Consider the following 12,760-nt stretch of genomic DNA (forward strand, 5'->3'; position numbering starts at 1 on the left):
GGCTCTTCTCTTCAGCAACACTGCCCTCCAGGAAGCCAAGGGTTTGGATTCGGGTTTTGATTCAAGGCCTCTCTGGCAACATTCAGAGTTGTTGTGTTGGCCTATTTACTTAGTCTAGAACTAAGAACAAAGGCCAAGGAGGACAGAAATCAAAGCAGGGTGAGTAAGCCAAAATCCATCCCCCACTACCTGTCAGTGCCAGGAGAACCAGGTAATCCATGTACCTCTTGCAGAGACAGGAGGCCTAGATTTAGAGTCAGAAACCTTGAGGTCATATTCCTATGCTGCTGCTTTCTAACTGGATCAGCACCAGACAATTATCATTCTCTCCATTTGGCATAAAGTGCTCTGCAAAAGCAGCTTCAAGTCTCCCAGCCCCCAGACCCTTGCCATCATCTTCTCCTCTACAAAAATGTGAAATTCTCCAGTGTTTCCGGCTATCTCAACTAGCGGGGAAATACTGAGGCTCAGTTTCCTCACCTGTGCAATGGGAAAAGCAACACTGCCTTGTGTGTCTGACAAAGCTGAAAACTCATGAGATCCTGCAGCGGAAAGGACTGACTCCCTGCCATGGATGCACCCACTAAATGTGGCTCTGTCGCCCTCTTCTGCCCAGTGGTGGTACTGCCACAATCTTTCTGAATTTCAAGGTTCTTCAGAAACCTGGGCAGGCGTGGAGTGGATGATCCCTGGGTGGTTAGCACAACGGTTTGTATTCCTTGATCATTAGTTGGAGTATGACTAGAGACCATGAAGATAAGTGGATAACCACACTCTAAAACTTCCTCCAGGGAGAGTATTTCTAAAAGCCAATCAAATATTTAAATAAATCTACATACACCATGCAAAATGGAACTATACGCCTTCCAGTACTACAAGGCAAAAAAAAAAAGAAAACCTCAACTCCTTTCACAGCTTCTCTTTGTCCCCAACCAGTTGATCTACCCTGGACAAGACTGAGAAATCTGCAAAATGTATTCCCTTCCTACCCCCAGGAGAATAAGTTTCCCAGAACCTAACCCAAGGTCTTTCTTGGAGTGGAATAAACCCAGGACGGATGGATGTGCATGGACCACTGTCCTGTAGACCTGAGTCAGAGGTCTCCACAGGTGGAAATTTCTGGCCTGCAGAGGAGATGTTTTTGGTTCATCCCTTTACAATGGCTCAAATCACAGCTGCAGGCAGGTAGCAACGCAGACTATGGACATCTGTTACTTGGCCACACTAGGAAGGCCAGGCAGGACCAGACAGGAGACTGGCAGGCTGTGAGAAGGGCCGCTGGGCACAGGGTGTGAGAAGACTTTTGTTGACCCCTAGGGTGTGGCTTGGGGGGCTGGCTAGTGGCCACATCACCAGGAGAGGGAGGCTCCTGGAGGAGGGACAGGGACAGGGAATGAGGGCCAGCTTTACCTCAGACACGCAGTGTTTGAGGAGCGCCTTCTGTATCAAGGCAGCCCTCCTCGGGGTCATGCCACACATTTCCTTGTGTGATTATCTAATGGTCTCCTGCCTCACTGGGCTCCCTGAGGACGGGGACTTCGTCTCTCACAGCTCAACACTGCAACCTGTGTGTCAAGCACATGGCTGGGCGGTCAGGATCATGGCCAATAGATATTAATTGGATGAGTGAATGAACTGTTGGAAGCAAATAAATTCAAATTCAATAATATATTCCATAAATATCTATCAAGCACGTAATATATGCTAGGCATTGAGCTAGACTATTTAATTTCCTCTTAGCCACGGTCCTGATGAGGTTATTAATTATCATTCATAATGAACTGCCCTGTGCACTAACTCTGCAAACACTGAGCCCTGGGGAACAGCCAGTAATTGGGAAACTGGGCCCGACCCTCAGCTGCATCTTCCAAAACTAAGGCTCTCTTATAGCACACTTCCACCCCTGACACCAACACCACAGCGGTGGTTTCACCCCACACACTAATTAAATGAACATAGGGATTCACACAGCCCATCTGTGGGCCCAGTAGATGCAGGACCCATCACTGTGGTTTACTGGCTCCCCGTCAGCTTCCCTGTCAGGAAGTTACTTTTTCTCCACATGCCTCAGTTCCCTTGTTTTAAAAACAAGGATGGCAACAGTACCCACCACCCTTATAGGAAAGTTGGAATTTTAAGTATGACAGTTTGTGAATGTCTTTAACAGCCTGCCAGGCACATGATAAGTGCCTGAAACATGGTATTTATCAGCAGCAGCATCCTGAGGCTTGCTGCTGGGCCTTCCTCATCTAACCATCTGATCTTCAGAGTGTGCTGAGTTAAACCAATGCTATAGCAGCTCCCTGCATCTCGGCATCTCCAGGACTGTCCGGGCTTGGAGCTCTTGAGGTCTGGCATGTAGGTACCCTGTGCCCAGGCACCAGTGGCTCCGCAAGCCCTGCCCTGTCTCGCCTCTCTGCACAACAAGCTGTCTTGGGCAAAGCAAGGAGCTCCGTGCCTGACTCCGCTCTTTTGGGGGGAGTTCACTCTCTGTCTAAGGGGGCCATAACCTATTTCTGGAGCAGTAACTGGAGGATAGGAAAAAGCTCACAAGCATCCAAAACCTGCAGCCCCCTCCTGTGGTGCGCACCCCTCACCTCCCCAAGCACGTACGAGGCTTCGTGGGGAGCAGGATTACCGGCACCACTCACCACACAAATGGAAATGTTCCTGAGCAAAGTGTGTGCCAATCAAATATTTATAAATCAAACCACATCCTAAAGGCACTAGAGGAGTTCACTGGTCCCCAGAACCCTGCTTTGCAGCCCTTTAGAAAGGGCTCCTTCCCTTCAGTGAATCCCTCCTGCCTGCAGTTCTGGGGGCGATCCAGATTCCCCATCCTGCTGTGGCTCACCACCTGACGGTGAACCCACTGTGCTCCCCAATGCACTGGTGTGCTCTTCAGGTGACCACAGTGGGCAGAGCCAGGCATCAGAGAGAGCGACTGGTCTTCAGACAGGCACGCTCTCCCTGGAGGCACATCCTGCTGAAGGCCTCCTTCCCTCTCCTCCCTACCAGCTCCTTATCTGCTTACACAGGAAGGATTTTTCCAGATAGACTATTTTTTTTTTTAATATCACACAGTCCATGGACTGTATCAAAATTTTCCAGGCACCTTTTTCAGACCCTAGAGGAGAAGCAAACACCTTTACACATTCTAAGAAAAGTCTTTTTCATACACACACACACACACACGTATCCAAACCACTGTAACTTTTTTCCCCCCACAAACTCCATTTTATTTCTTCTCTGTCTTTCTCTAATGTTTTACAGTGCCTGGCTTGTGGCTACATTTTAATTATAAATGCCACTGACATAAAACAACCTCACCAAGTTCTGAATGAGGCTGACCTCATTTTGGGTAAACAAGGCAAAGGACGGGAAGTCTCCAACCCAGAATAAACCAGGCACGTAATCTCTCTGGGCCTCTATCTGGAGAACAGAGGTGGAAAGCAGGCTTAAAGGCCATGGAGGAACGTGCTGCAGAAGCGGGACCTCCCTCCACAGCATTCATCCTGCTGAACGCAGCAGCTGTAGTCTTACCTTTCAAAATTCCTAGGGAAGGACAGGAAGAGAATAGCATGGTGCCCCAAAGCTCATGTCTCTTGGCACTGGCAGGTTCTAACTCCTGTTCCTTCTTTCTGTCCTTGGAATGTAAGGGATCATGTGTCTTATTGGGACTAAATGACTATGAAGAGCTAATGGAAGGCTCTGAGGAGCAGAAGAGAAAACCAGAGATACCAGCTTATAATTCCTCAGGAAAAGAAGGAAGAGCTCTAGACAGGGACCAGCATATCCACTCAGATCCCTGGCTTCCCCCTTACCTAAGGGTCCAAAGGATGAGGCAGGAGCATGGGCTGCAAAGGTCATCTTGTATATGTCAGTTATTAGACATTTACTTTTGATAAATTGGCCATTCCCAAACCAGCACACCTTAATGCGTTCCTAGACAAGGAGCAGGACTCTGGATTCCACTGGGGACGCTATGGTTACTAGTCCATCAGGCAAATGTTTCCAGTCTTTCTGTAGCACATTTTTAAAGTGCTTTATAAGTTTGAATTTCTCAAAGAAACTTGTAACTGTCACTAGAGTACGTTTTTTAAAAATTGCTTTTCACTTCTTCTGCTAAGTCAAAAGTCTCTGTCCATATTTCAGAGATGGGGAACAGTAACTTCCCTGAGGGCTGAGTGATTTGCCTTCTTTTTCAAAAAGTACTTGCCCCTTCATTCTTGGGATGCTACAGAGCCACTGACCACCCTGCTCATAGAGAGCAAGTCCTAAATTCCCCATATGGGAGAGAGGAGGCACTGCCTCCACCCCTGTATCCTGGGTGCTAACCTGGTGGAAGGTGCTGGAAGAAGACACTGAACAGAGCAGGTGTGACCTGAGTGCCCTTCACCAGCTTTCCCGGTTCCCTGTCTGCCCTTAAATTGTTGTTTAGTCACTAAGTTGTGACCCCATAGACTGCAGCACATCAGGCTTCCCTGTCCTTCACCATCTCCTGGAGTTTGCTCAAACTCATGTCCATTGAGTTGGTGATGCCATCCAACCATCTCATCCTCTGTCGACCCCTTCTCCTGCCCTCAATCAGGGTCTTTTCCAGTGAGTCGGAAAGGTGTGTCTGCCCTCAAGATGACATACCTTCTGCAGATACCTGCATTCAGGTCTAGATGGTCCCCGAGGTCAAGTCTGTGTTGGGTCACAGAGCACCGCAGGGGTCAGCAACAGCAAGAAACTGAATGTCTGCCCACCAGCTATAAACCAGGCTTTACAGATCAACTACTCAGCCTCACCCAGAACACTACAAAACCATCAGCAACCCCATCACCCGAAGTTAACCACTGTTACCAACTGGCTGGCTGTTCTTGCCTCAGTATTGTCTTTTGGAAGGAATGAAGTTAGGAAGAAAGGCAATTTCCCTCCATTCCCCTCCCCAGTCTCAGTCATTTTCATCCTCCCCAGAGCAGCCACTGCTATGAATTTGGACTGAATCAAATGCACATTTTTACCTTTTACTCCCTATCTATTCATGAACTATGTGCACTGGTTTATGTTTTGTTTACGAAATTTTCATCAAGGATTTACCATAAATATTCTTTTGCAGTTTGCTTTTTTTCCCCATCATACATTATTTTCTGCTTTTCTTTGAGAGAGAAAACAATTATAGAGAGAGGGAAAAAAGAGGGTTTTGGTTGCTGCACTTTTGTTTACTTTTAGCTCGAACAAGTGGAGTTTTTGCTGTTGTACTGCTTGATTACTCTGGGTCATCTGATCCTAAATAGGTGTAAGCCCCTGAAGGCGGGGACCTTGCCCACACAGAACAGAGGACCCAGCACGTAATGCCCAGAGCATGAATACATGATGACTCGGTGGCTTCCCCTGAGGCCCCTGCTCCCTCCAAGAGGGAAGGGCTGCTGCTTCTGCCAAGGCTGTTGGCCAGTCCCTCCCTCTCTTTGTAAGCCCCCCTCTCCCACTTGCTCTCCTTCCCTCCCAACCCTTAACAGCAGCTGCAGGAGGATGTAGGTTTGGAAAACTGGAATGAAGTCACACTAGGCAGTTGGACACCTAGTCAGCTACGCGAGCAACGCGCTGGGTGTTACTCCTTCCTGCCAGCCCTGCTTGTAGAAGGATATATGTTTAAGCAACTTAGCCAGAAAGAAATCCAGTGAAAATGAGCTATGAAACTTGGACATCCTGGAGAAATAATATTTACAGAGGAAACTCTTGAGACAAACTCTCACCAGTGCAACAACTTGGTGCTGGGGCTCAGGGCCGAGGGCTGAGTCGTGCGCCAGGCAGCTCTGTCTCATGTCTACCTCCATGGAGCGTTTACATGGCCAAGACGGGGCTCCTCAGACGGCAAAGTCAACTCTACCTACCCCCACAGCGAGACAAACGGGCAGTATTTAAGGTGCAGAACAGAAATGGACTAGAAAATAAAAAGCTAAAAAAACTAAGTCTTCCTAGGTGATCACGATGTACTGGTGTAGGTTCATCATTTATAACAACTGTACCTCACTGGTGGGGGGTGAAAATAATGGGGAGACTGTGCCATGCAGGGGAGGGGCACATGGTAAATTTCATACTTTCCCCGTATTTTTGCTATGAACCTAAAACTGCTCTACAAAAGGAAGTCTATTAAAAAAACATTTTTCTTGATTACCCCAAAGGACTTGCACTTTGGGGTTTCTGTTGCAGCTATAACGTGATTGACTTATATATAATGTGACCTACTTATATAGATGTGTGTGCTAAGTCACTTCAGTCGTGTTTGACTCTTTGTGATCCCACGGACTATAGCCTGCCAGGCTCCTCTGTCCATGGGATTCTCCAGGCAAGGATACTGGAGTGGGTAGCTATTTCCTTCTCCAAGGGATCTTTCCCACCCAGGGATCGAACCCAAGTCTCCCGCATTGAAGGCAGATTCTTTACCATCTGAGCCAAAAGTCCCAGGTAGCTAACATCATCATGGCTACAAAACGGGGTTCTGCATGGCCATCCGACATCTTGTGCAGGTCAGATCTTGAACATAAGGGGGACCAAGGAGTGAAGTGTATATGGCTTGATTTGGACCAATCTTTCTGGTAACTGTTCAAGGTATTGTATGAAAGAGAGGAAAAAGCAGGATATTTAAAACAGTCAGGCCTGGATTCTGGTCATGGTTTTGTCTATGATTCCAAGTACAATGTCTGGTAAAGGTGCTCTTACCAAGCTTCAGTTTCCTCACCTGCAGGACAGAGCCAGTGCCACCTTCCTCCAGGGATGCTCTGAGAAGCGATGATGTCACCTAAACACAATAAAAATGATAGCAATTTTACTGGACACATCTAGGTGTCAGATCATTAAACCTCACAACTCTATGGAGCAGACTCTATCATTACAGATAAGGAAACAGAGGTAAATACCATACCCAATCATTACACAGTTAATACACAGCCAAGCCAGAATTTAAATTCATGCAGTTTGCTTCCTGAGTCCAAACTCTTCAGTTTTACACTATTTATACCAAGATAGAAACTAGCAAGATGCCTGGCACATTGTAGATGATGAATAAACAATTATTCCCTTCCTTTGGTCTCTCTGGAGAAGGTGATGGCCACCCCACTCCAGTACTCTTGCCTGGAAAATCCCATGGATGGAGGAGCCTGGTAGGCTGCAGTCCATGGGATCACTAAGAGTCGGACACGACCGAGCAACTTCACTTTCACTTTTCACTTTCATGCATTGGAGAAGGAAATGGCAACCCACTCCAGTGTTTTTGCCTGGAGAATCCCAGGGACGGAGAAGCCTGGTGGGCTGCCGTCTATAGGGCCGCACAGAGTCGGACACGACTGACATGACTTAGCAGAAGTAGCAATTTGGTCTCTCTTAAATATACAGGACTATGCTGAGAAACTGATAGAAAACACATGTGAAAGTTCTCTGCAAATCAGAGGTCAATGAAAATACTGAGCATTGAAAAAATTTTTTTATTGAGATACATTCACATACCTTACAATTCACCCATTTAAAGGATGCCATTCAGTGGTTTTCTTAGAGATTTGTGCAACCATCTCTACAATCAGCTTTCATCACCCTAAAAGAAACCCTATACCTCTTAACCATAGTTTCCCCTTCTCTCTCCAACCCCTTCCTCGGCCCCTGGCTGCCACTAATCTACTTCCTGTCTCTACGGGTTTTGCCTATTCTGGACATTTATTTTAAATGGAATCATACAATATGTGGTCCTTTGTGAGTAAGCTTCTTCACTTAACATGCTTTCAAGGTTCAGCCATGCTGTAGCATGCACCAGTCCTTTATTCCTTTTTATGGTGAAATAATATTCTGTTGTATTTAGCACCATCATTAAATGTATTTACATGCTTTCAAGACTGCTAGTGGTGGGAAAAAAACTCTAGAAATTGAATCTAAATCATTCCAATTTTACTAACAAGGAGACTGTGGCCTGAAAGTTAAACAACCCAGCCAAGGTCCTGCTCCTAAGTGGCAAAGCCCAGCCTTGAACCTTACAACTCACAACTCGGTTACATGTTACTTCACTCCACAAAGCATTATTGGAAACACAATTCAAAATGTGCAGCCTACTAATGATGGGCCAACAGAATCATCTCTGCAAAGATTAGCCTAACATTGTCCACTCAACAAATACATACTGGTTCTCCCCAGGGTGCAAAGCACTGTGGGAGGCACAGGAGACTGAAGGGGAAATAGGACAGATAAAATTCCTGCCCTTTCTTCCAAGTGTACACTCCCCTGGGGAGGCAGAAATAAATGAGTAAAGCCCTAAACAACAAAAATAAGTGCACGCTAAGTGCCATGAAGGAAACAAACCAGGAAGGAGAAAGACAAAGATGCAGAGACTAGGGTGCCAGGGCTCCTGGGGTGGGGGTGAAAGGACTTGCTGTGCAGAGTGTTGTGGGGTACTTGTGGGGGGAAGGCCTCTCTGAGGAAGGGTTTTTGGGCTGAGGCCAGGAGGAAAAGGACCATCTTTGTGACTATTAGGGGAGAGGAGATACCAGACAGAGGGCAGAGCCTGTGTGCAAAGATCCTGTGGCAGAAGAGAAATTGGTGTGGGAAAGGAGTGGTGTGGCTGGAGTAGTGACTCAGTGAGCGAGTGGTGGGACCCGAGGCTGGAGAGAGGAGGCCTCTGGCCTGTGCTTTCATGACTGCCCCTCAGAGCTAAGCAGAGCCAGGAGGCCTGGTCGCGCTCGCTTTATTCTTATCAGTTAAATAAACTCTGCTCACCAGAGGAAGTGAGTGGAGGTCCTGAGTCTCTGCAGCAAAGACTTTCAAGGACAAGAGAACTGAGTCTTCAATAATGGTGATGTAACTACATATCACCCTTGGGATGAATCAGAAGATAAGGAAAACAGAGGGAAATGAGAAGATACAGACATACTAATAAGGAAGTGGTAAAATGATTACCACACATCCACATAAGGGGACACAATTCAATTGGCAAAGATGGAGGGTAACTTCTTCACTGCTTCAGCGCAAAGAAGTCAGTTTTAACTGAAAAACACAGGTACAGGACTGTAGGGTATCTCACCATTTGTGTAGGAAAAAACAAAAAGACAGGAGGGATAAAACCTATTTCTCATGCATAAAATCTCTCTAGAAGAACACACTCAAAATATACCTAGGAGGAGTTAACTTGTTTGTCTTTGTCTACCCAGGAGAATGTATCCCAGGGGAAGGGCAAGGATCCCTGTCTGTCTTGACCCCCATCAATTGGGAGCAAGAGGTTGAAAGGGGCAGAAGGAGGACATTCACCACCTCCTCCTCTGTGTTTCCAAGTATGAAACATGGGAATACATTTCTGATTCTAAGAAATCAAATAAAAAATGAAAACAAAGAAAAGCAATGAGGGGCCTAGGGGTTCAAACTGAAGGCCTGTGCTCCTTCTAGCATCCCCTGTACCTTGGCCTCTGACAAAGTCAACCCTTAGAGAGGTCAGCTGACTCCCAAAGAACTGTTGGATGCTCAGTGGTCCCCAGTCCAGACTTCACCCCTAATCATAACAATGGTTAGGACCAATGAAATTGTCCAGAAGTGGGTAAGGCACCATGGGAGTGTCAGTCAGTGTAACTGGAGAGGAGGTAACTCAGAGCATCTCAGTCTTTACCCTTAACTTCAGTGTTTCCCAACCTTGGCACTACTGACTTTTGGGGCTGAATAATTCCTTGCTGTGAAGGGGTTCCCTGGGCACTGTAGGATGTTGAGCAGTATACCTGGCTTCTACTTGCTAGATGTGAGTAGCACTATCCCACCCTAGCTGGGACAACCAAGAGTCTACAGACATGGCTACCTGACCCCTGCAGAACAAAATCATCCCCAGTTGAGAACCACCACTCCCATCCCAGGTACCTTCCTCATTCTCCCTGTCAGAGGTCAGGATTTCCCCTCTACCAGTACCCGAGTGGGGTTGCCACAGAGGTAGGGGCTTGACTGAACTTCCTCATGGGTAAGCTCCTTGAGTTTCATACGTGCCAATAACTTCCTGGGAACCTCTTCCATCTGGGAAAATAACATTATTAGATTCTGAAAAATAACAATCTGTCCATGAAAAGCACCCATGAAAGGAAGGCCCAGGCCTTCCCAGCACTCCTGCCAAAGCAGGTTGAGAACTGAAGCCGAACAGCCTCAGGCTGGCCAGCTGCCGACTCTGTGGTACCCCAAGATCGCTTGCTGGGATGCTGGATCCAGGGAAGTGAATGAGCTTCCTCCCCTGACCCTGCCCTGTGAAGTGCATTTGGGGTCACAAACGAGGCAGAGACGGGTGGGCGAGCCTGCTACCACCTCTCCTTCCCTCGAGAACATGACTCCCAACAGACGGCTTTCTTTGGAGGGCAAAGAAAAAGGAACTGTATTTCTATGTTTTGATTAATATGAGGCTCATCCTTGAGGGCTCTGTGAGATGAATGAGCAGAATTTTCCGTGGCTAACTGTCCTGGCTGCCAGACTCTATCGGCAAAAGCTTAGTGTTTATTTACTTTTGCTCGTGTTATTTTTATTTCAGTTCAGCTGCAGCTCTATGCGGAAAGCATAGGGGAGGTGTATATTAAGAGTACGGAGACTGGCCAGTTCTTGGCCATGGACACCAACGGGCTTTTGTACGGCTCAGTAAGTATGTGGCTGACATGCTTCCAGACTCAGCCAAGGTTTGAGGTTTCCAGAAATCTTGTTACATGGAGTGATGCAAACTATAAAGCATCAATTAGTCTCTGTTTGTTATTTTTTCCAGCAGGATTCCCACCCTCCACACTGCTTTATTTTAGGCACAAACATAAGAGTTTCTTGCGGTATTCTCTCAAAATACTCCAACATATTATCACATAGACAAAGAGAAAACATTGATTGAAATTTTAGTAACTCATCCAGTCACTTGCTCCAGAATACCCAATCCCACTTTATTCATTCATTCATTAATTCCAAAAATGCTTCCTGAGCATGTGCCTTGGGTTATATAGGTATGTCTCATGCTTTTTATGAAAACTGCAGAGCCCAGACTCTCGCAGTTGATACGTCATACATGAAACTTTTAAAATAGTCCTTTTATTCTGGAAGGGTCACCTAAAAGGATAAAAAGTTTAATAAGTTAATTCAACAAACATGTAGTAATGCCTCCTGTGTGTAAGTGCAGTTGGGTACAGGGGTGAGAGGAGGGTGGGGGGTGGGAGTGGGGAGGGTAATGAATAGACACATCCCTGCCCTGGAGAAGCACGGTCCAAGAGCTTATTCAGTGGCTAAAATCCTTCTCCTTCCCTCTGTTACTTAAGGCTTTATACAAGTCTGACTCAGTACATATTGATCTTTGTGAGAAAGGAAGGAAACAGGGTCAATTTGATTTTGTCCCTATTCGTATCTCTGGTAAAGGATTTGAATTGAAAGAGAGCTAAAGCCAATGGCTGCACCTTTTGCACATTATTTCTGGATTTCAATAATCCCTTCTCTGTAGCCTAACAACTGAACATTAAGGCTTCACCAAACCCCCTTCTTCCCTTTTATGAAGACATCTACCAAAAGGCAGCCAGCAGGGGAATTTCAGTCCAGGGCTCCCTTTAACTTAAATCAAATTGCCAAGTGGCAATTCAAACTTTTTCTTGAAGCTGGAATTTCAGCTAGGGCTTGGGGTCTGAACACAGTTCATCTTTTTCATGCTGCCCACTAGGGCTCAGCAGATGAGACCATCGGAGGAACAGCTAACTCCTGTAGGTTGTTTGCTGAAATACAGATTGATTTGGACAACTTGAAAGGGTTTAGAGCTAGGCAGTCACTGGAAGTGAGAGTAGATATTTTTTTTAAGGCAGATCTTCCAATCTGTAATGAAATCAATAGACCAATCCATCAATCAGTCTCAGACTCGTAACTTAATCTCATGTCTCTGCCAGTTTGGCAAGTTACTCACCTACTCTGAGCCTTACCTGAAGCAAGGACAGTAATGAACAGTAATTACCGCATACTTAACATAGGTCAGGAGAGTCAGAGAGACAACACACAGAATCCACACGCACAGAGCAATGACAGCTGTAACGCAACTGCTTTACAGATTCCTTACCTTCATTATCACGTTATATGTTACAGATTTATGGCTTTTCTTTAAGTCAATACTGATGTTTATTATAACCTTCTCTTACTTGTATAAAACTTTGATGGAGAATGCCCCTTAAATTCCATTTCCTCTAGGATTGAAACACCCTTCTCTAACCATAGTCTTGGATATCACTGATTCACCTGAAATATGCCCAGGGTGATCTTAATATATCACTATTTTCATATTCCTAAGAATATGAATTTTCATCTGCCTTCATTGATGAAGCAAAGTTCTAAAATATCTCAGAGCTCTGCCCCATGCTCTTAGCCAATAGCAGGTATTCATTTATCCAGATACAAATTTTTTTACGTGGAAAGTACATTTTTTTTTTAAGTTTGAAAGGCTCTAAAACATTAACATATTTATCTTTGGGAATGGTGAATGGATGACTTTATAATACGCGAATGCTTTTTTGTATTTTCCAAATTTTCTATAGTGGGTATCCATCGCCTACGTAATTGAGGGAAAGCATGACATGGGGTTGCAAAGAGTCAGACATGACTGAGTGACTAACACTTTCACTTCATTCTTTTTCATGCTAAATATAAAAAATTAACTAGAACAACAGCCATGAATCAGCTGTTAATCCCCAGGCCTATGGCACTGCACGAAGTGCACAGTAAGTGCTGACAAATCCTGCTTGAAGCACAGATAGAGCATCTCCAA

The 12,760-nt window shown here is 45.8% G+C and overlaps 1 protein-coding gene and 1 long non-coding RNA gene across 5 annotated transcripts in view; one reads left to right on the forward strand and one right to left on the reverse strand.

Annotated features, from left to right (window-relative positions):
- The window catches only part of FGF1 (fibroblast growth factor 1), a 112,710-nt gene that overhangs the window by 91,944 nt on the left and 8,006 nt on the right, over positions 1-12,760 (forward strand). For all 4 annotated transcript variants that reach the window (XM_005683084.3, XM_018050210.1, XM_005683082.3 and 1 more), the window contains one exon: positions 10,520-10,623. In XM_005683084.3, the coding sequence (XP_005683141.2) occupies positions 10,520-10,623 (104 nt within the window). The remainder of the gene's footprint in view (positions 1-10,519; positions 10,624-12,760) is intronic.
- The window catches only part of LOC106502360, a 293,538-nt gene continuing 285,960 nt past the window's right edge, over positions 5,183-12,760 (reverse strand). The window contains exons 7-8 of the long non-coding RNA XR_001295918.2: positions 6,433-6,787; positions 5,183-5,875 (exon numbers count right to left, since the gene is read on the reverse strand). This is a non-coding gene — a long non-coding RNA (uncharacterized LOC106502360). The remainder of the gene's footprint in view (positions 5,876-6,432; positions 6,788-12,760) is intronic.

The sequence above is a fragment of the Capra hircus genome, chromosome 7 (assembly GCF_001704415.2).
Source record: "Capra hircus breed San Clemente chromosome 7, ASM170441v1, whole genome shotgun sequence".
NCBI lineage: Eukaryota > Metazoa > Chordata > Mammalia > Artiodactyla > Bovidae > Capra > Capra hircus.